The following is a 24,966-nucleotide window of genomic DNA, read 5'->3' on the forward strand; positions in this document are numbered from 1 at the left end:
ATTTTTAAGACTCATAAGGAAGCTAACAATTACTGATGCTTGACGCAATGTTGAACTATCTAAACGATGGCTCAGCGTTGGACATATAAACGGAAGGAAAGTGAGGGCATATTACTAAAAAGGCATTTTTCTTTTTTCTTTTTAATTCAAATGTAAAAGCCTGCCTTTTTTCTATCATCTTACTTTTTTCTCTTCTTTCTTTATATTTTGATATTTTAACAATAAACATAAAAATTAAGAATGATAAGAGATAGTGTGAAGCAAATAAAAAAAAGAAATTCTATTTCACACTATAAAAACAAAACTATTTTTGTTATCAGATTTAGCTATCCTGGCATGTAATTATTCGAAGCGACTCATTCTCTCACCACTTTGAATTGGTATCTATTTAGTAAAACTATTTTATTTTATTTTTGTTTGTGTTGTGTATTTATTTCAGATATATTGTCATAATGACATTCTAACAGGTATGTTGCAAATCCCTTTAAATACTATTGCACTTATTTTTTTATCAATTATATTCCGAAAGATCAAAAACAAAAAAGACATTAATCCAGAGACAAGTTTGTCATTTCACATCCACGTGGAAAAACAAAACAAATAAAAAACTATGGAAATCTCATAGACCAAAAGTTAACACTGAAACTGATCATATGCTTTAGGTCCAGTCATTACGTTAACGTATATTGGTTGCCTTCATTTTTCCTTCTTTTAACATTCTAAATGAAAGATAGGGGCTAAATCGGGGGTGGGGGTTTCCTATTGCACCCCCAACTACAGTAAATAAGGATCTCTGTGTCAGAATTAGAGCTATATCAAGATGTCTGCACCTCATTAGTGATGCTATCCAGGATCTTCTTCTCGATTAAAAAATAAATTAAATCCACTGGATTTCCTTATCATAATTAATGGAAAACATATTTCTTTTACAATTTTGACATTGAATTAAATCATAATTAAAGCTATTGTCTGAAACACCTAATTAAGAAGCATGCCCAGAATCTTGTGAACGTGTACAACCCTAATATTCACAGGTTTTATTTCCCCATGAGGTGTAATAAGGGATAAATCTTCGATCTTTTTCAGGGAACAGCGAGGAACACATAAGAGATAGCACTAGAGAGTACTGTCTGGAATATGCAGAGAAATATTGTCTAGCACAATTGCTAGTGTGTAACAGTGTTTATAAATCATGTTTTGTTTGAACCATGATTTATCATATGCCTTAGTTCACCCATACTTCCAAATTACAGAAAATAGTTTATGAGGGTTCAGACATCATTATAAACTAAAATCAAAGAAACTATATTATGGTTTAATAGAGTACAATCAATTCAGCCATTTTCAATAAAAATAAACATGCTATTAGTTTTTTATTATTATAGTTAATATACAGTATATTCAATAAAATTAATCAAGTGTTGATAATAAAAGATGACATTGAATTCGGTGTATTTGTTATCAATCATTTATTACTGAAAACAAAGTGGATTTTCTTATCTGGCACATAAACAATTATTTCTACAAAAAGGAAACCCTACAAATCTTGATAATTTATACAAATATGCTTTCTCAAAAAATAAAAATTTAATTTAGTAAATTTGTGCTCTTATTTTTAAGCACTGTCTGCAATATCCACCACAAATCCCTGAGCAGAGACAACAATTTTAAACTTATTTGAAAATTGAGAGATATAAAGCCTAACCCTATATTGAAAATGCATGGAAAAACAAGTTTTTAAGAATAAAGAACATAAAAAGGGAGATGGTATAATGAAAAGTGAAATGTTACAACTAGGAAGTTGACCTTGCATCTGATGCTGAAGTTTAACATTTCAGAATGCCAAATTAATACCTATCCTATACACAATTCCATGGGGTTCGACCCACTGAATTTAATTTGATTTATTCTTGAGTATACATGCATAGGGTGATGCTAAAAATTCAATTTTCATCATTAATACAGCATTTGGTTTTGCAGTTTTGAAAAAATGATGCAACAGTACATTGTTCAGTTAAATAGACAGTAGCTAACATTGCATTTTATCCATATTTGAATGCATAACAGTAAAAATATTGAATTTCACTGGTTAACATTTTAGTTTTTTCTATCCCATAAAAGAGTTTCTGGAACTGCAACTGGAAGGAAAAAAATTGAAAGGTCACTCATCTGCACAAAGCTCTAAAATAAAATAGGCCAATGTAAGAAAACAGAAATTAGAAGGTGGTGCCTAATAATGAAATGTTTCTAACAATGGTACTCCTAATGGAAAATTAAGAAAGCTCAGAGTATCACCAAGGATGACATAAATTGTGGTTATGCTGAGAAAATAGCCCATTGTTCCCTAATAAATTGACATAGAAAACTGGGGTGACTAAAATGCACAGAATAAATGTGTTCCTGTTTCTTTCTAAACACCAATACATTCTTTACACATTTAAAAGCACACCATGAAAAGCAACCAGAAGACTAGCAACAGTTGTGGAATCCTAGCTAATGACTATTTGCTACAGTTGGCAAATAAAAACCTTCAACAATGCATCAGTTCCAAAGTAGCAACCATGGAATGATATTCAATACAAACACTTTTTTTTTAACATAGGGAGGATTCTTAAGAGCCACCTAACCTTCAATCAATGGATGTTGCAGGATATAGTGCCAGGATGCAAAGGATCACATAACTAGCTCTCTATTTCTGAAACAACCACCCATGATTCCCATTTTAATTCAAAGTGGCTTTAAGTATGAATTTAGAATTGGCTATGTGTTTCCTAGATGAAAAATTAACCCAGCCATAGCAAGCCCTTGGATATGTCTACAGTAGCTCTTTGGTGCCCGTCAAACTGATATAAAAATGACTGATGGGTATATATGCCATTTTGAAATTATAGTGTAATTTGCCTAGTTAATAATAAAGGGAATTGGTAAATGGTTTAATTTTTAAATGATGCTTTTATGCAAATCATAACATTAGACTAAATAAGTTGAAATATTAAGACAAAGAAAATAATGCAGAATTGAGTTAGAATCTGCACACATTTTTCTCTTCATCTATAAATAGATAAATAAATGCAAAAATAATTGGCAGCTATTGTCAGTCACATAATTCCTTTTAGTCTAACACCTTGTGGATTCACTAAATATTTATTTAAAATATTAAACTCTTTTAGTTTCTCGCAGATAGCACAATATTTTTCACAAACAGCTGGTAAATCCTGCTGCTAACATTTCAAAAATGCATTCACCAAATGCACGCCTACAAATTTGTTGTTAATCCAAAGACAGCATACTTTGAAAGTATATTTACACAAACTGGCAACCTGGCTATCAGTTTAATGGAGATAGTAGTTTGCTTTGTGTGTGCTTGATGCGCAATGCATCATGTAGTCAAGCCACAGGTGCAATCTACAGCATGTACAGATGCAATCATGCTACAAGTGTTTGCATATTTTCAAAAACAATGTTAGTAACATGTTCACCTACACTGTTCTATCCTTTGCTTTCCACTAAAAGGCAGGAAAAATTCATGTTTCTTCTTCATATGTCCATCCAGTTCATATTTAAAATGCCTGCGGACCAATGGATTTTTAAAAAAATAAAATACATATTGTTGATAAGAACAAACCTAAATCCATACTTTACATTTCATTATTATGGACATGGCTCTCCAGCTTAACACTGATCTGATATTGGAAGTAAGGCAAGCTGGTTAAAGTAACAAAGCATAACAAAGTTGAAATCGTGAGCAAGATTCAGTTTTCCTACCCAGTGCATAGCTTCTGTTTTAAAGTACAGATCACTCCCGTTTTCAACCAGGGCAAAGTATTTACTGTACAGTATAGGTTTAGCAACCTGCTGTACTTTTAAAGGTAATTGACTATTAAGGCTTTGGAGCTTAGTACATTACAAGATGACAGAGAGCTTGCCTTAATTTACTTCATTCAGTACTATTGTATATGGTTAATTCTACATTCCAAGTCACCTTCATTTTTCCTTGTTTCTACACTTTCAGAGAATCAGCCAGCCAGCCAACCAAACAAGTCACCAATATGCTTTTGCCAGTGAAGATTAGACATGAAACCACATCTTTCATTCCCCCCCCACCAAATATTTGAGCTAGTATGTGAATTAGCTCAATAGGCAGGTCTGTGGAGTTATACAATACCAAGACAAATAGCAAACACATTTAGTTTTAGTGTACATTTAATGAATTACAGCCTAAGAAAATAAATGTAAGCCAGTCTTTATCCTCTTCTAAATTCTTAGTTTGAGTGGAAGGATGCTCAGTAGGCCAACATGACTTTTCTATCAGAAACCACATAAAAATGACCAAAGTGAGAATGACTAATATGCCCTTGTGAATATGCTAAAATGAATCCCTTTCCCGTGTTCCAGTTCCAGTTTTTTTTTTTAAATTTTCTGGATTTTGGCAATAATTATTAAGTCCTTCATGAAACTTATCAAAAAGATTTTACCCCTTACTCATTTTCAATTTGAAACATCAAAATGCAGCCCTGTAGGTTATCCTAGCAGCAATTACAACCTTTGACAATTACAGCTTAGTTAGCAAGAGCACTCAACAGAAGAGTGTTCCAAAAATTATTTTGGATTTTTTTTCCCCCTAAACTCTTTGCAAACAAAAAAACATCAATAACACTTTTTAAAAACTCTGCATTATGTTTTGGTTGTTCTTAAGCCTTGTTTTTCCATAATATTCCAGAGTTTGCGAAGATTTGATTGTGTGATGACATCATCCGGTTTAATCTGAAGGGCATGAAGATAGTTTGATTCAGCCTCCAAAAGTTTGCCATTGAGATGAAGAATAGCTCCCAAATTCATTAAGGCAGCTGGGTACTGGACAAAAAGAAAAAGAATGGAGAAAACATGAGTTTATCTTTCTTCGTCCAAGAGTTTTCATCTAACTAGCAAATTATTTCCGTATGTTTTTGTAGGCTACTTTTATGGAAACAATTAAGAAACTGGAAGAAGCATGAGTGTTAAATAAGAGATGGGTTGATCAGATGCACAGCACACTTTGTAGTGAAGTGTTCAGGTGGAGAACATTAACTCCTTTAATGTGCAAACCACAGGTAACAAGACTTCTTATCACCAAAAGCTGTGCTCCCCACCCACAGTGTCTTCTTTATTTTCTTCTTACTAGATAAGGAAAATTGGAAGATAAGACTAGAAGAAGAAAATCAATTTTATTAGACATTCATTAAAACTTCCTATTTTAGATTTTGGTTCTATAGCAAGCCCAATCATGAGAAGGAATTAGAATTCAGTTTGATGAAATAAACAACTGTGTAAACTGTTCATGTAACATTCTGATGCCATATACAATATCTTGATTATCATTATTCCAAATATTAATGTTATCAAGAAATCATACTATGTACAATCCAAGAAAACAGGTTAAATATAAATCTGAATGTCAATAATATGTTGCCTGATTGCACCACTGCAGATACTTTGGCAATGCGTCAAATGCTTTCAAAATGGCTGCATGTTTTATGCCTAGCAGTCTGCAATAGCTTTGAGAGTTTGTAAAAATAATTCTTCAGTTTCAATTATGGTACTCATTAGTAATGTTGAATATTGCTGCTACTGCATCATCATCAAAACTTTTAGAAATACTTAGTAGAGGATCCTACAAAGTCTCCAGTACCTTCCTCTCACACTGGAAATAAGCTTTCTGCTTCTCATCATTTCAGCATTTGGTAACTTTATATTGCTTCAGCCTCCTAAGTGCTAGAGCATACTATGTGCTGGAGAAGTTTTGGAGGCAACATTATCTATTATACAAAGACGGATTTAATTGAGACAATGAAAGAGGGACAATTTCAAATGAATATGAGCTAAAGTAATCTTCTAGGAAAATGGTAGAAATTAGTCAGGAAGTTATACAATACAAGGAGAGAAACAGTCAATGACAAATTCTTTTTAGGAGATATAACCATGATGGCGAACCTATGGCACGCTTGCCAGAGGACGTATGCAGTGCCCTCTCTGTGGGCACGCGAGCTATCACCTGCCTCCCGCCGGCCAGCTGGTCTTCGGGTCCCTGCTGCGCATGCACGGTGGTGGGGCATGTAAGGGAGCCACATGCACATGCATGAAGGACACATGGGGGAGGAACATGTGCATGCATGGGGTGGGGTACATGTGCAGGGAGTCACGTGTGCATTGCATTTTGGGGGTTCAGGCACACGCACATGCACTTGTGCAAGCGCGGGCACACTTTGGGCATTCAGTCTGGAAAAGTTAGCCATCGCTGTTTCTGTTTCTGTTTATTTGGATTTATATGCCGCCCTTCTCCAAAAGGACTCAGGGCGGCGTACAACATTAAAAAAACACACATCCCAAAAGTTAAAAAAAAAATTATATGCATATCCAAAAAAAACCAACCAAATTTAAAAGACGATACATCGCTGGAATATAACATTTCAATACTTCCTAACAAAAGAGCATAGAGTTGTTAAATATGGAAATGATAACTACTATGTCATTTAGCCTAGTTCATTATTACTGTAAATTAAAAATAAGTAATATTTCATGATAATTTTAAAGAATTTTTCTCATCTTTCTTGTGGGCTTCAGCCACAATGATATCATAGGTCTGCTTAGTACCACTGCTGGCTATTAAATATATCAAGTGGGCACCAAGAGGCTGCCAGGTTCTACTGTAAAGTAATTACTGCCTACTATCTTTCAAATTTTCTTTTTTATATTTTACAGAGTGTTGTAAGACTTACACTTGTTTGGTTTTATAAAATCAATCCAAGTGCCTCCTGAAGAGATTTATTCTGCAGGGCACAAAATGCTTTTTGCTGTTCTATACTACAGCAATTCTTGATATTCAGCATCACCAAGGAAAGCCTTTATTGAACAAGAAGAATCCTCAACCTACTAAAGAATGCTGGACATGTGGTATCAGATGAAAGGGAATATTATGATATCCTTCACAAAGTACACAGTTTTGAAATCACTGATACTCATTGCTTATCTTTCTGTTTAATGCTTAAATGCTTCCATCAGTAATGCAATTGTCCAGATCTACCTTTATTACAAACAAAGGAATGTTAGAAAAGGAGATCTCTTTCAACTTGTCCAACTCAACAGAATGCACATTATCTGCCTATTTATTCCAAATATTATTTATAAAAATTTAACATCACACCTGCAATGAAAATGCTGCCCTTTCCACTTATGCCATACCCAGATGAAGCATGAAACTGGCACCTTATCTAGAGGGTGCTCCTCAGCCAATTGTGCTAGATGCTATTCATGGCAAGCCAATCATTGTTTGAGGCCTGCAAAAAATAAAGGACTGCTAAAAAAAAACCTGCCTCTTATCCTAGTAGCAATTACGTGCCGCCACCTGAAAATGAATTCAGCTATTTTCTTTATACATATTTTTTTTTATAAAAGACAGATGAAGATGATTTTCAGTATATTAGCTATTGGCCCATTAATGTGGGATTTCTCCAGCCACAGAACAAATGACACCCTGGCCACATGAAACAAAAAACATCCTCTTCATTCATTTCCTTTTGGAGGCAGAGTCTTTACATCAAAAGGAGCCAGCTGGCAGTTCTATTAAGCTTTTAATAAAATTCTTTTATGGTTTTTGGAGAAATTATACAGTTATTAGGGAGGTTCCTGGGCACTCATTGGCCCAGCCTGTAGAGATTTATGATCTTTCTCCAAATGACAACAAAGAAGAGTGTAGTGATAGCAGGTTCATCATGATGACCCAGTGACTGATATGTATGCTACACTTGCAATTAAATTAGACTTGGGTCAAAAGTTAGTTCTGTATGTCACTATGGAAACCTACTTACATGATTGGGTGCCTAATTCATATAACAGTATTATCAAGTAAGAATAGTACAGAGAGAATTTACACACACACACACACACACAGAGAGACAGACAGAGACAGACAGAGACAGAGACAGACAGACAGACAGAGAGAGTGAGAGAGCGAGAGAGAGACAGAGACAGAGAAAAGAAAGGTAATTAGAAGACTAGAAACAGCAAAAGTAATTTTTCTCGGAATTCAGCTTTGCACGTAATAGTAGAAGGGACCATCTTAGGAATGTTTGAATTCAGAGTTATTTAGTTCTCTTCCTGTTAGTTTCTGCTATGCCTCAATTTTTTTGTCAGTTTCCCTTTTCCTTTCTTATTGATATTTTTATATAATTATGTATTTGTGTTACAACCCCTGGTATGCCTAAATATGGGAGGAAGGTCACTACTCCCTCTTTCTGTCCTTCGGCTCATCACAGAAGACCATGCAGGCAGAAAACCATATTTTTATTTTTAATGTTGCCTTTTTTATATAGTTCTATATAGTTGCATTAAAACCATATAACTAACAGAATGCATTTTCTATCTAACCTTTATTTCATGGTGGACAACCTATGGACTGGCTGGAGATACTTCTTAATTTCCCTCCAAGTTTCTTGCTCAATCTGATTTAGTTTCAGATGAGAATGATTTTAAATGAGAACTGGGCATGCTGGTGGCAACTTACACTTTCTTTTATTTTCCCAAGTTCCTCAACGCTCTATTGGCATCCTTAACAATAAAATTTCATGACCACAAGACCCATTTTGTTTAAAAGCATGTCCATCTACCCTTGAACTGTGCCCTGGGGTACTGGCACAGTTCAAGGATTAATGTCATCTGTTAATCCAACTCTCCTTTTGTGAAGACATAGTCCTACTTATGGGAATCATTTTATGTAAACTCTTACCAGAAAAGTGCCCTACCCTCCTCTGGAATTCCCTGTTTCTTATTTCTGTCTTGATTATGCTTTCCCTCTCTTTCATTGCTTAAAATACTCCTCAACCTCTACTAATTTTCATATGATATTGTTTTTTCTTTAAACAAAATTTACCAATAAGCAAAATAATAATGCTAAAGAAATCCTAACAAAATCAAATAAATACCTACCTCCTCCATGTGCCATTATTAAAACAGAGTTTGGAAGTGTATAGAATATACTTCTAGTCTGAAGGATCAACTTGAAATTTTAAACAGCTATATTTCATGTATTTCATATTGTCAAATTTTGTGTGTATCCATTTGCATGGATACTGATATGCACACTTTGACAAATAGATTATGAATGAAGGGCTGTATATCTTATTGAAAGTTTGGCCTTGCTTATGTCAATAAATTTAGTAAATGAATACACCTATTGTCAGGGTTCCAAATAGCATCCAAAAGTAAATCAGAGTCCAAGGCAAAGTATTGCTCAAAGTTCCAATTCACTAAGAGAGCCATGTTGGCACATCTGGGAAAACCTGAATCTGAAAGCTTCCCGGTTTTCCTCACCCAGTTGAAAGTTCAAGATCTTGCCCCCATATCCACAAGTCCATCACATACTCCAATCTCCCATTGCCATGCTGGCAGTTCCACCCATCCAATTCTGGTCAGGTGCAGAGGTGCAAAAACAAAGGATGACCTTGGCTTTCTAGAAAGAATGTTGTTGTGACTACATACCGTATTTCTCGCCCTATAAGACGCACTTTTTTACTCCAAAAAAGAGGGTGAAAATCTGGGTGCGTCTTATAGGCCGAATGTAGCCACCTGGGCAGTGGTGGGTTTCTGCTGATTGGTCAATGAACACGGAAGCCCCGCCCCTGTCACTCACTCGCAAGTCCTTGGCGTTTTTTTGCATTGGGGCTTGCTGCAAGAGAGAGGGAGCAAAGACCTTTTCCGGATTGGTGGTGGTGGAGGTGCGGGCCCGTATTCACTAAAGCAAGTCCGGGGAAGTCCTTTGCGCCAACTGGAAAAGGTCTTCACCCCCCCCTTGCAGCATGCCCCGATGCAAAAAATGGCGAGATCTCTTCTCAGAAATGTCTTCTCGGGCTGGCCGGATCTCTCTCCAGATCTTGCAGCTTTTTCAGGGTTTTCTTTTTTAAAAACACCTGTCCGAACTATCTTGAAAACCTGCGATGTTGCTTTGGGAGGGGGCAGGCTGCAGCATTTGCCCCTGCCGCCCTCCCTGGGCACCTGCAGCCTTGGAGCCTGCAGCTTTAAAACAAGCTTTTGCACAGCTGCCCGTCTTTCCCCTCCAAAAGCAACCTCGCAGGTTTTCAAGATCGTCTGCAGAGGCGTTTTTTAAAAAGAAAACGGTCTTTTTTTGGGGGGGGAGAATGGGCTGTGCATGGAGGAGCTGGCGGTCAGGGCGCCCTGAAGCAACGCCAGCCAGCATGTCCCTTAAGGGCAAGGGCAGCAGCGCTGCGCCCACCTCTGCCCTGCCCACTTCTCAGCAATGCGCCCCCACCTCCTTCTCCTCCTCAGCAGGCAGGCCGGGCAGGGGCATGGGCATGGCTCAGGAGGGAGCAGCCAACGGGGGGGGGGGGCTCTGGCCAGCCAGTGGCTGGCGCGAACTCCTCTCCTGTTCCTTCTTCTGCGGGGGGTGCTGCCTTGGTTTGACAGCCACCTCGTTTCCAATTGGGGGGTGGGGGAGAAATCCTCTGCATGGATCCCCCCAATTGGAAGGAGGAGGCTCCATCCGTGGGGGGAGAGATCCCCCTCACATTCCTCGTCTTCCTGGATGGGCTCCAGATCAGTGAAGCCTCCTCCTTTTTAACCAGGCGATCTCTGTCTGTCTGTCCCTCTCTCCGTCCCAACTGGAGAACAACCTTTTCTGTCCCCTTACTAGCCCATCCGGGAAGATGAGGAACGTGAGGGGGATCCCTCCCCCCCGCGGATCGGCTCCGAACCAGCGGAGCCTCGTCCTTCTTTTTAAGCAGGCAGCTATCAGAGAGAAGAAGGCAGTGCAGCTTGTGCAGCCGAAGATCGCCTGCTTAAAGATCGCCTGCTTAAAGATCGCCTGCTTAAAGATCGCCTGCTTAAAAAGAAGGACGAGGCTTCTTTTTAAGCAGGCGATCTTTAAGCAGGCGATCTTTAAGCAGGCGATCTTCGGCTGCACAAGCCGCGCTGCCTTCTTCTCTCTGATAGCTGCCTGCTTAAAAAGAAGGATGAGGCTCCGCTGGTTCGGAGCCCATCCGTGGGGGGGGAGGGATCCCCCTCGCGTTCCTCATCTTCCCGGATGGGCTGGTAAGGGGACAGAAAAGGTTGTTCTCCAGTTGGGACGGAGAGAGGAGCAGACAGACAGAGACACACACAGACACACACACACACACACACACACACACAGAGTGAGTGATTGAGTGAGACAGACAGACAGACACACACACATGTACACACAGAGTGATAGACAGAGAGGAAGGAGGAGAGAGAAACACAGAGAGAGAGAGAGAGGGAGGGAGGGGGGAGAGTGAGAGACAGACACACATACAGAGTGACAGATGGAGGAGGGAGGAGAGAGGGAGACAGAGATACAGAGACAGACAGAAACACAGAAAGAATGACAGAGAGAGACAGAGAGGGGGGGAGGGAGAGAGAGACAAAGAGCTACACAGAGAGAAAGAGACAGACAGACAGACACACAGAGAAACAGAAAGAGAGAAAAAGAGAAAGAAAGGCAGAAAAAATGAAAAAAGAAAAGAAAAAAAAAGAAAGTGGGAGAGAGAGATGAAAGAAACAAACAAAGAAAGAAAACTTATGACCACAATTGAGCCCAAAATTGAGTGGCAATTGAGCCCAAAAATCTTTTTTTTCTAGATTTTCCTCCTTTAAAATTGGGTGCGTCTTATATTCCGGAGCGTCTTATAAGGCGAAAAATACGGTAGTTTGTGACTCCTTATAATAACCCCTCCCATTTTCCCACAATAGAAATTGCATAGCAGAATAATAGAAAGTATGGCAGGCCAAAGACCCAAAAGAAAAGATGGCTGCAGGCCTGACACCTTTTTTGTTAAAAATAGAATACCTGGAGGATCACTTTATTGATATACTTCAGAAACTGGGACTATATTTGAATATAATAATAATTAACTGGATGATTTTTCAAATCTTATTGTTGTTTCCTTAATTTTTCAGACTATCCCGTGTCTCACAATTTTAATAATATTGATTCAAAAATAGTATCCACTGTTCTGCTATATTAAATCTATGCCCCTCATAAGGATGTAACATTGTTGAGCAATTTTTCCAATTTCTTCAAAAACATTTTGTCCAAAATGATTAATTTACATTGCCAATAGCGATGTAATATGTAACAATCTCTCTAATTTCAATTAATATAATGCAATTTAAATTCAATGTAGCACTCTATGTGACTTATTTTTATTGTGACTTGCTGGCAACATCCAAAGACAAAATGTAAAGGCATTTTATGTTATAAATGTTATACTTCATTTGCCTGCCATTTTTATATGCCAGTTCATACTATCTTTGGGGGTTTTAGAAATTCTGCTGGCAAGTAATCATAACAGCCATTCCACAAAAGAAAAAGAAAAAATGTTAGCATATTCTAAGGTTCTTTGGTGAACAAATTTAAAACTGTCCTTTAGTAACTTCCTTGCATTGGGATAGCAGCTAACAAGGAATTTAAAAGGTTATCATGAAGCCTAAGGACAACTGTCCCATTGTTGTTTTCTCACAGGGAAACCAGAGTAAAAGACTAAGGACGGAAATAGAGTTGGCTGATATTGCTATGTCAAGTTAAACTTTGGTGATTACAATGTAAGTAAAAAGAGTATCTTCATAACTTCTACAAATGGTCTATCTAGTACAGGGGTGTCCAAACTTGGGGACTTTAAGACTTGTGGACTTCAACTCCCAGAATTCCCCAGCCAGCCATGCTGGCTGGGGAATTCTAGAAGTTGAAGTCCACAAGTCTTAAAGTTCCCAAGTTTGGACACCCCTGATCTAGTACAATGGCCAGAAAGATGTCTTTCAGGGTATTCAGCATTCATCGCTGCTGAAGATAGACAGAAGAACTGGAATTGAGCCCAACATACAGTATATTTGATGCAAATACAGTATATCATGGAAACAATCTAAATATAGGAACTATGGATACAACATATTATTTTACTTGGTAATCATTTTTGAATCTTCTTAAAAGAAATTTAAGAATTAATTTGGAGTAAATTTTTCTACCACAAAAAATGTTAAGCCACAGCAGCCATTCTATATTTGAAAAGGAATGATGACTTCATGAAAATGTGTAGGTTTTGAATACCAATCAAAATTTCAAATTATGTGCATCTGTATATTCATAGCGACTTTGGATAGATTGGAGGGACCATGAATGCTTAACCTTATAGCCCTTTGTTAGCGATAATAATTAAAATATATGATTTTATGAATGCCTTTCCAGGCCCTATCTCTTTTATTTACCATGGTAGCAGATTTTCCTCCAATGCACAAAAACCTATCCAACCACTGATTTTTAAATAGCTTCATTAATTTGTTGGCCAATACAATATGGCAATGTGCATTTAAATACATATTTACAGAGGTAATTTCAATGACTTTAAATTCTTGATTCTGTTGTTTGTTGTTTTCTGCATTCAGTGTGTCTATTTTTTAAAGAACAGCCATGAGGCTTTTGTTGCTAAAAAAGATTTAATGCTCTGAAAAACATGGCATCCAGATATTTCAGCTTAATATTAGGGTAGCTCTCCCTCCTTAAGCCAGCTGTACTCTGAAGGCTTGAGTTCGCTAATTGAAAACACATACAGTAGCTTGATAAAGAGGAATGAAATAATAAAAGAGAAAATGAAAAAGATTTATCTCCCGGGTGCACCACCAGTCTCAGGGTGGTTCTGCTTCATCTTGCCAATGACCATGCTATTATGTGCTGTCAGGCCTTTTCATCCTCATGTGGTGATAGTAAGCATTTTACTTGAACTTTTATTTCTGCTGTTACTGCCAGGCTGCAGTGTTTGATTTTCGAAAGCAATCAAAATGTCAACACAGTATTTTTTTATTGTTAAAAAGAACCATGTACTGCCAAATCACTTTGGAATTGGCATTTTCTTTTTGACAGACCTCAATGTGCTACTTTCACAACAGATATGGAGATGTAGCTATCCTTCAGGTTCTTGGTGATGCTGCTTAAGCAACTTGAATATATTCATTTTACATTCTGGTTGGGAGAAATTCCCTGAGGATGGGCTCCAGCACGAGTCTGAAGCTCAGAAGGTTAAACCTCTGGTTGCGTGACCAACTCAGATTGGATCCTGCAAAATTATCCTGGGACGCTTATATTCATATGAATTTCATATGAAAGTTGGAGAAAGCTCCAACTTTAAATAATAGAAAGTCATGTGAAAGAAATGTCCTCTTTATGGTAGTTTCTCTTCTTTCAAGTGATTATTATAAAAATGTACTTGCATGATTAAAAAATGTGTAATGTTTTGAACACTACTATACCTTGTATATCTTATTCAGTTACAACAAATGTCAGAAATTATTACAAAGCACTTCTGGGCAAGGTATGGGGACTTGAAGATGGCTCTACAAAAGCAGAGCCAATGATTGCAGCAAAGACCTAGGAACAAGTAAATAGACCAATTCTTTAAAACCTCTCTGCATAAGGAGAGAACAGGATAGCCCACATGTGCTCTGGATGCCTCTCCTGGCAAGAAGATGACAGGATGATAACTACAATGTCAGCACTTTCAGTAATCATCTGTGCTTCCATGGACAGACTTTATTTATGATGAAATGACAGAGGTGGAACACATTTTATTTGACAAGACAGAGTATGTGCAGAATGTGGACCTATAAATGACAGTCCAAGAGAATGATTTTGAAAAGGGCACTTTACTTGATACATAAAAGAAACTGACTGAAGTTTTAAAAATCAAAAGGGAAATGCAAATGATAAACCAACAAACTGCCTTGGAAAATATTTTCCAATTAGATCCACAAAAGAGGTTTGTTTAAGTCTTGAAAACATCTGTCGGATGGGATACAGAAGAATTGAAGAAAAATCAAAGCCTATGACAATATTTGATTGAATTAAAAGTAGGACTCTAAGGAGTAAAAGGAATATAAAGATGGCTCTTTTGTTCTATGTTAGACGTTTTTATTTTGGTTATTTTTTTGAAATGCACTGGCAAATATTTATGGAGTTTTTGCTGGATTTAAATATTGATGTTTTATGGGTTTATTTTTAGATAACATCTGGGGTATGGGATGAAGAGATATCTATTCAATTTTTGAAGAGTTATTAAATTTGTTTACATTTAAATTTGTTGTGATGAAGGTTCGAAGTAACTTCTTTATATAGTTCTTTTTATTATATTCTCCCCCCCCCCATTTTTTCTTTCCATTCTTTTTCTCTAAGTTTATTGTATTAGTTTTTAGTATTATAATTAACATTCTTAATGAAATTATATGAAAAAGAAATGGTTTATGCCAACCACAATTATCAACCAAGTTTTACCTGAATCAAAAGGGATAATCACTGGCTGTTTGAAAACAACATTCTACATACTCTGTGCAGTCTACAAAGAATAGTGCCATGAAATTTACATTGGTAGAAAATGTGCTGTCTAGGCTGCTCTAGATGCAGATAATTGCAACCATATCATTCTAACACTGAAAGATCTACAGTGATTGTCAGTTTGGCTCAATTTAAAGTGTTAGTTTTACCCTCTAATGATTTAAACAGCTAAGGCTATACAGGTAGTTAGCTGAAGGATTATCTGCCTCGTTATGTACCTGTCTATTAAGTGTCTAATTAACAATTGCAGGATAAGCTGCTATAGAACACTACAGCTTGCAGATAAGGAAGATGGTTAGAAAAGCCAGTTCTTCTTTATTCATATTAAGTCATTTTTTTCTTCTTTTGTAAAATACTGCAAAGGAAAAAAAATCCACACATAAACATATGAGACCTTGTCTTATCACCATTTGTTTAATGACTGTTTAAAGTTATAATGCTGCTGAAAGAAGTGATTTACAGTATCATTGGTCCTCACAGTTATGACTATTGCAGTGCCCCTGCAGTTATGTGATCCAAATGTGGGCACTTGGCAACTAGCATATATGTATGAGTAGTATCCAAAGTACTAGGGTCATATGAGCACCACTTGGGACCTTGCAGCTGGTTTCCAAAAAGCAAAGTCAACGGGAAGCTGGATTTGCTTAATAAAACAGCAAAAACTAGCACAACCCACTTAGTGATTGTATTACTTAGCAATCGAATTCCAATCCCAATTGAAGTCATATATTGAAGACAATCTGTACACCAGATTTGATTCAAGAATTATCCATCCAACAATATTAAGTACAGGAAAGAGAGCAGCTAGCTCAACCTGAAAACAAATTGGGATCTGCCTTTACAGTATAAACTTCTTTTCAAATATCACTTTCTGAACTTGCTTTATCTGATGTTTACATTTCAATATAATTTTATTTGTTGTTTAAAATACAGCTGAAATATAAATTCCCAACTTTGGGCAATTAAATATTGATATGTGGTAACATGCAGTCTCCCAAAGAACTAAGGATGAGTTTAGATTTTTTTTTCAACAGCTATATATCAAAAGCTTGATGCACAGTGGGGAAAAACCCTAAAGAATTATTATTTTGTTCTGTAGGGAAACATTTAAAATATTATTTAATTAGCTTTATCTCACTTCTTAAAGATTTATAATCCTTTAAATGATATAGTTATGTAGTTTTGGAAAAAACAAAGCCCATATGTGTTCCAGACATCACAAATTGCTTACAATTAAACTTCCCCAGTTCTTTAGCCCAAATATTTTGAGAATTATTCTGCATATAATTATATGCCATATGGAAAATATAAGCACACTCAAATCATTGAATTTTTATTTATGGGAGTTGTATCTTTTTATGCCCAGGACACAGTTTAATCATTGGAACATATAGACCTTTGTTGCGTGTATTAGATAGTAAATCTCTCTTTACATATGGTTACACTTTGTATTGTATCAGAATTATAATCAACATCAAAGGCAGTTCTGTATCTTTTGTACATTTTATATTTGATGCTAGGAGCCACTGATAAAGTATATACAATATATGTGATATATGATTACATATAATTACAGTCAATATGGGCTGATCCTTTTAAGAGTCGTGATGGCACAGTGGTTAGAATGCAGTACTACAGACTACTTCTGCTGACTGCTGGTTGCCAGCAGTTCGGCAGTTCGATTCTGAGAAGCTCAAGGTTGACTCAGCCTTCCAGCCTTCCAAGGTAGGTAAAATGAGGACCCAGATTGTTGGGGGCAATATGCTGACTCTGTAAAATTACTTAGAAAGGGCTCTAAAGCACTGTGGAGCAGTATATAAGTCTAAGCACTTTTACTATTGCTACTATGCAACCATTTTGGCAGGATCTGCATTATGACCTATTTTTAAAAAAAGGTTAATAATTTTCTGATATGTTTCAATATTAACATTGTATCTGAAGTTTAATACATCCAATAAAATATAACCTCCTAGTAATAGGCTTAGTTACACTACATAAGGGAGTTCAAGTTAGTCTGGTCAATAATACCTGTTCCTTATCAGTTGCTCTGTGAGCTAGTTCCATCATTAGCTTCTCCTGTTCATTTATTGTTAGGTTCATGAGGAAACTGCACTGCCTATAATGAAAACTGTCTGAGAAATGGGCTAGACAGGAGACTGTCATTCTCATGCCCCAGACGCAAACCTCTCTCTAAATTCCACTGATAAGTATCTGGAGTAATTCTCTTCTCATTCATTTTTTTTTTCAATCTGCAGCATGAGCTTTTCTAAATCTGACACTGACTCTATCCCTTTGACAAAGACTGGGTTTGCCCAAAGACTTTTTATCCTACCTAGGCAATATAGCATGATAACAAAGCTGCTTATACAAAAGCTTACTAGACTAAGCTTACTTCATTACTAATCACTATACAATATCTTATACCTAAAAGAAACCGATGGGTTTAGACAACAACTGACCAAGGAAAATGGCTAGAGAGAGATGTTTCTAAATTCCTGGCCTCAGAGACCTAATGATCGACTTTAATTAATATATCTACATATATTTCTCTGAATTTGGGGCTCTATTTATAGATAATATGTTCTCCAGATAATTTTGATATGGTATCTTTGTATTTGATTTGATATGCTTTTTGTATGATATACCATACCGTATGTCAGGCGCCAACGATATCAGGAGATCCAGGCAGTTCAAGTGGATATAAAGATTAATTGCATAATTAAGTTTTCTTCAAGAATCTGAATTACTAAGGGTTAAGGGAACTTGGCGATAGATAAGGAATTCAAGGTGGGTTGGCCTTAGATCACTTGTGGGTGTGTAGGGTCTCATGTGTGATTATGCATTTGACCATTCCCTTGGGCTCAGCCTTGTCATCTCCTACACCATACAAGCATATACAAAAAAAGAAGAATGTCAAATAATTCAAGGCAGAGAGAGAGAGAGAGAAAGAGAGAGGGAGGGAGGGAGGGAAGGGAAGGAAGGAGGGAGGGAGAGAGACAGAGAAGGAGAGAGGGGGGGAGAGAGAGGGAGAGGGAGAGAGACTGAAACTTTCATTTTCCTGGGGTAACTTAGTTCCTCCTTTATGCAAGACCATTTCTTTTTCCCTCTTAAAGATGATGAAGGTAATTGCTGGAGTAGCAGTTAAGTTGTTTGCTAAGCATGGTTGATATTTTTTTCCTTATTTACTTTATATCTTGTTATTTTTGCAAATAACTCAAGGCAGCAATCATATCCAATACACCTTTTTCTTCCTATTTTCCCCCCAACAACAACCCTGTGATGTGAATTGGGCTGAGACACAGTGACTGGTCCAAGATCACCCAGCTAGTTTTCCTGCTAAGGTGGGACTAGAACTCGTGGCCTCTTGCTTTCTAGACTGGTGTCTTAAACTACCACTAGACCAAACTGGCTCGATTGAGTCCTTTGGGGCCAGTCATTCTCTCTCTCCCTTCAATCTGTCTGAAAAGGCTGATTTATGAGTAAATATTGGAAAAGGGCATGCCATGATTGTCATCTTGATCTCCTATAGGAAAGGCGAGATATAAATCTAAAAAATTGAACTATCAAATAATAATCTCTGTGGTTTGGCTGTTGTCAACTTCTGCTCCTTGTGGACCATTTTAATTTAGATTTATAAATCTATGAAAACTTGTTTTGCCCCTTCTGGTTGTCAGTCCACATAGCAGAAAATTGAAGTACACAGGTCTGGTGATCAATGTCCACATGTTTTTGTGGTGAAGGCTCACCTCCAAAGCATGTTCTGCTCATGCTTGGAAATCAACCTTGACATACATTTACTTCCAATGTAATTTCAATCTTTCACTAGTAGTTAATCTTGGCCACTTAGCTCTATTTGGATTTTATCAAATAAACCTGCTAGATTCTATTCTACCACAGGTAATTTTTATTCCAGTGACTCATAGTCAGCATATTGTGTTCATCAGAAACAGAAATCCTTACCCTGTGTATTTTCAAGATTAATCATCTTCATGATTACTTTTAAATTGATCATGAGCATTGTCATATCATATTCAGAATGATAAGAACTACAAATCAGATATGTCTGTGGCAATGCTGAGGAAAGTATTTTGGAAAGGTTATTGTTTAACAGTCAGTCACGATATATCCTTTAATCAGTTAGCGAGTGAGACTCCATTAGGATTAATCATGCTGAGTTTGACAATCCTAATTCGAAGAATCATCCCAATACACAATATTGTATGCCTTTTATCTGTAACTATCTGTCATAAGAGAATATAAGTATCATTGGGTATAGATCTTAGCATTACTTTCATGTACATACTGTTAGTGTGAACTGTACTATTTGCATGTGTGTATGATGCTAATATCTGTCTGTCTGTCTGTTATCTACCTACCTGCTGCTTGCCTACCTGTCTACCATCTATTATCAATATTCAGCAAGCATATATAACACTGCATCTATCTCCTAGAGTTTTTGGCCTGGACTAAAGTTGATAGGCAGCTAGTAGACTAAAGCGCTTCAATTGACAGCTGTTGCTCCTGCTGCCTAAGGCAACAACCTCATTCTACCCAGTAGTAGGGTCACTCCTTGGCAAAAGTTGTTAATGAAAGAATGTCAGATATACCAGTTATCTAGTGGGAAAATATATGCAAAAAAATGCAGCATGGTGGTAAAGGAAGAAGTCCAGAAGGAGTCAATAAAAACCATCTTTTGTCTTGTACTTTGTTGCATTAAATCTGTTTGTTTCCTTAGCTGTACCAAATACCTTCTATGGATGATATCGATTGTCCATATAAATATTCGGTGCAGTTAAAGAAATATTAGATTTAATGCAACAAAGGAAAACACACAACATGGCACATGTAAAGAATATTTAATATTCATGTGAGTCCTACATTTATAACAGCCAAAAGCTTGAGTTCCTCAAAGTTCTTTTAATTCATTTTCTCACTTTCTCTGACATGTACAGTCTTAAGAGGTTGCAGCCTCATGCTGACCTGATCTAGCTCTGAAATAAACCTTGGCTGGGCTTAGGTGGGAGGCTTTAGGGAACACTGTGTGTGTGTGTGTGTTTGTGTGTGTGTGTGTGTTTGTGTGTTTAGACTTGATTGGGAATCAAAATGCTTCCTGGAAGAATGTTTTTCTAAACGTCTGTAGGTTTGCATTCTGCAAGAAAGATGTACAAATCTAAATCACGAAATAGAAAAGGAAAGGGAATATGGATTTTAAAATATAAATAAACACAAGTCAGAAAGTGACATGCCAATTATAAAGAACATGAAATTTATGTACTGTATAAAAACAGGAGTTTTTACTTTTGTGATGAAAACAAAATGGTTTAAAGCAACAGCTGCTTTTCTTTCCTTGCCTAAAAAGAGGAAAGATGTTCACTTGTGCTGCCAAAACCCATTCTTTGAACCAAAGTGAATGAGTCTCTGTTTCTTTTCCCCCTCTCTAATTTCCAATCCATAGTTTTACATGAGATGCAGTAATTTCCCGTGTTTCGTTACTAAATTAGAAATGGCAGAACCAATCTTAAGGACTTAGGGGAGAAGGATGAAGGTGTGCTCATTATTTCTCAGTGCCAAAACATGATTGTTATTGTGAAAGAACTTTCCCAATGAGAGAGAGAGAGAACACTCAGCTGTGCCCCAAGATTTGAGATCTTAGAATACTGATATAATATTGCTGCACATATACTTTAAATTCTCTGGTTTGCATTCCTTTGTCAAGGTTGCCCTAGACATTGTGACATCAAATTATATACATATGTCGAACGTTTAGCAATCTTGCTTTCAAAATTTAAATAGAGCAGTGAAAAATTATATTATCAGTTAGCAAAGACACAAATATACATACACACACAAACTTAAAGCTAGATTTGGTTTCTTGGCACAGGGACCATTTAATTAACTATCGTAAGGAGAATACTGTGCCAATTTTAAATAGCTCTTAAGAGATACACTACATGTGCTTGCCAAGAACCAGGCTTGCAAACAGAAAGGCGAGAAAGACTGGAAAGCTACTGAATAGGACACTTTCCAAACATAACATTGGAACATTTCAATGCTATTTAAGCAATGTATATTTTGTATGCAATTACAGTACACATAGGTGCAGTTGAGCTCCTGGTCATCACTTTTTGAACTACCAAGTAATTTCTTTTCCATATATATAGACTTGTAATATACCTGCACGTGGCTTTCCAATTATATTTTCGATAATGGCCAGTTTTTCATGTGCTCTTGTTCTGTTTAATATGGATTTCATTTCAAATTTGGCCTGTTGCCTAATGCCAAAGCACAGGGACCCATTTTGAAAAATTTCAACATGCAGCCAAACATACAAACAAACAAAAACTTAACTGTTTCAGGAGTCAAGTCGAATCGGGGGGAACAAGCTTTTTTTATTATTGTAAAGTAATAATATTGTAAAGAAAAAATAATGTTGGGGAGAATCCAACATGGACAATAAATCACCTGATAGGAAAGCACTTACATTTCTTGGGGTCAAACTGTGATGAAAAGGCATAAGAAAAATAAGGATGAGTAAAAATAAGAACTCCTCAAAATATGCAATGAAAAGTGACTTTAAAAAAAATCAAGTGTAGGAAAATAACAAAATATACATAGCTGATCCTCCCTAATTTGTAAGTGGGCAACAACCCCAAGACTAGGGGGGCAGTTCATATGACTGAATGTTTATCCATTTCTGTTCTGAAACGGCAGCCTAAAAAACACTTACTTCTAGAACTTGCAAAACAGGATTTTAAAATAAGTAGATTAAATTAGAACATTAGTTGCTTTTACTCTGCATCAGCCAGCAACAAAAGCTTAACATTTATATAATGCTTTCAAATGACTAATGCACTCAATTAATCCAAAACAAATTAATTAATCCAAAACTAATTGCATCAAGAATTTTATTAAGACAGAGATGATAAACATGCAGGCCTATTGCTGAACTCTGATAACATGATTCTATGCTAGCTAAGGCTGTCAGTAATTGTATAACCACAAGTTCTTTACTCTGCTGTTAGCTACAGAACGTAGTATTTCTTCCCATATTCTAGATAAAGTGAGAAAACAGTGATTTATATAAGGTATGGGAACAACACCTGAGACAGTGTGTGTGTGTGTGTGTGTATGTGTGTATTTTAATTAGATGCCTTCTGAAAAAATATGTTTTTATATAAGAGAAGATTAATCAATCGATTAATTTCTCTGACCATTAAGCCACTGGGAGTTCCTGTGTCTCTTGTCTGTCTGTTTCCTAGGCAGCATCTCTTCCCTTCATCCCCCAAAGTCATCCACACATTCCATTCCATCAAGCCATTCTGAGAGTAAAGAATTAATGAAAGTAATACATTGCTAAGTACTTACTAAGGTGACAGTTTCAAATAGAAATCTACTCATATGTATACATGGCAAGTAAAAGAGTAAAAGAGTAAAAATAGAACTACTTCATAAAGAGAAGGTTCAGTTCTTGAAACATGGATTACTCTCACAACAGAATGAATGTAAAGATGACATATAGAACAGAATGAATGTAAAGAGAACATATAGAATGATGATGAAATAAATGAAAGGAAATATTACATGCTATGAGAATGTTGTCAAAAACTGAGAGCCAATTTGAATGTTGCAAAATATTGAGATCCATTTTAGTGTAATGGTTTAGGTGCTGGACTAGAAACCACGAGACTGTGCATTCTAGTTACACTTCAGGAATCAAAGGGTTGTTGTGGGAAAATAGAGTAAGGAATATTATGCATGTTCACCACCTTTAAAAAAATAATACAGGCAGAATAAAAAAATCTCTAAAATGACCCAGGGCTGCCAATGTAAATGGAGAAATATTAAAATATAGGTATAGTTTGTAGTTTATGCTACAACTGAATGTGTGTATGAAGATTGCACCTATGCTTAATATTTGGAAGCATACCATTAATACTCCTTTATAAAAATATGACATAATCCAAAAATGATAGGGGGATTAGTTTTTTCAGTGTGCCTGGAAAAATCTTTGGATGAATTCTTATTGGAATAGTACAGGAATAGATTATGATCAAAATAAAATAAAGAATATGCCAATAAGGTTATGTTTTTTTTTTTCAAAAAAAATTTATTGGTTTTTTAAACATTTATAGGGAAAAGGGTAAGTGGAATGGTGTACAAATTTTGGCAGTTGCAAGTGTGGCAGACGCCCCCTCCCTCCAAACTCATAAAATACATCTAAATATAAAACATTAATACATGATAAATATAAAATCAGCATATTAATTCTAGAAAAATTTTCAATCAGTTTATATATTATAGTATATAGTCTACACATAATTTCATTATTACTTTCGGTCTGTTTATAACAATGTGGTTTTCTTATTCATTTTTGTGATCTGAGCTTTCTTGGTATTGCCCCTTCACCCCCCGCTGGCAGAGCTCCGGCCCCTCCCGTGTCCTGCGTAACCGTTGTAGAGTCTTCTGTTTTTTCTAGGTTCGCTTTGTTTTTTTCCATAAAGGCCTGTGCCTCTATGGGTGTATTGATTCTAATTCTTGTCTCCTCCCAGAATAACAGCATACCTTCAGGCATCAACCATCTAAACCACACCCCCTTCTGGTATAATTTATTCGCCAATTGCGAATAATTTTTCCTTTTCTCCCTAATTTTTTGGGGGATCTGCTTCAAGATGGTTATCTCCCTGTCGTGATATGTCAATGCTTGCCCCCTTTGTACACCCAGAATTTCGTCTCTTGTGCTTTTCCTAAGGAATTTAATATGGACCTCCCTGGGTACATTGTGTGTTCTGGCATATGCTGAGTTCTCTCTATAGACCAGATCTATCTCCCATTCCATCTGTTGTTTATCTTTATGTGTGTATTCAGCTAAAATGTTAGTCATAATGTCCCTTATATTTTCCCCATCTGCTTCTATAACATTTTGAAATCTAAGATAAAAGGACATTCTCTCAAACTCTGTTTTCATTTTTCTGCAATGCTTCTACCCCCCCCCTCGCCTCCACCACCCCACCCTCCACAAGGTCCAGTCTCTGTGAGTTCTTATAAATTTGGGCCTGATTCTCTTTAATTTCTTCCTTCATTTCCTTTAATTGTTTCTTAATTTCTTCCTGGCCCTGTATAAGTTGCTGAAGCATTTGTTGCAAATCCATCTCTGTACTCTTAGGTTGCATCAGTTCTGTAATCTTTGACTGTGTGGCAGGACTGGATGTTGCAGATGTTGGTGCAGAAGTAGCAAAGCCAGGTTTTCCAGGGGGTGGTCTTTTTGGAGACATAGTTTATAAAGTAGAGAGATCAGTCAGTATAGAGAGTGGACAGCTGGAGAAGTAGAGCAGGCAGATGAGTCCAGGAGGCAGAAGATCCAAGCAAATGGGAGTTTCTTTAGTCAGTCTAGCAATAGAGAGGAATTTTCCCCCCAGAGAGTTCAAGAAATAACAATCCACAAGAGATTCTTCTGGGTGACACGGAGACAAAGACCGGAAGCCTGAATTTTAAAGGTGGAGTCAGGTTTCACAGTTCATGAAGACAACGGAAGTGTGCCATCTTGCCCTGCCAGCTTTGGGCTCAGAGGCATAGTAAAGTTT

General features: G+C 36.7%; 1 protein-coding gene across 3 annotated transcripts in view; it reads right to left on the reverse strand.

Annotated features, from left to right (window-relative positions):
• Positions 1 to 1,454: 1,454 nt before the first annotated feature.
• Positions 1,455 to 24,966, reverse strand: part of TMTC2 (transmembrane O-mannosyltransferase targeting cadherins 2) — a 253,147-nt gene continuing 229,635 nt past the window's right edge. For all 3 annotated transcript variants that reach the window (XM_081958577.1, XM_081958576.1, XM_081958578.1), the window contains exon 12: positions 1,455 to 4,854. In XM_081958577.1, coding sequence (XP_081814703.1) covers positions 4,675 to 4,854 — 180 coding nt within the window. In that variant the 3' untranslated portion in view covers positions 1,455 to 4,674. The remainder of the gene's footprint in view (positions 4,855 to 24,966) is intronic.

Source organism: Natrix helvetica, assembly GCF_964273705.1.
Source record: "Natrix helvetica genome assembly, chromosome: 6".
Lineage (NCBI taxonomy): Eukaryota > Metazoa > Chordata > Lepidosauria > Squamata > Natricidae > Natrix > Natrix helvetica.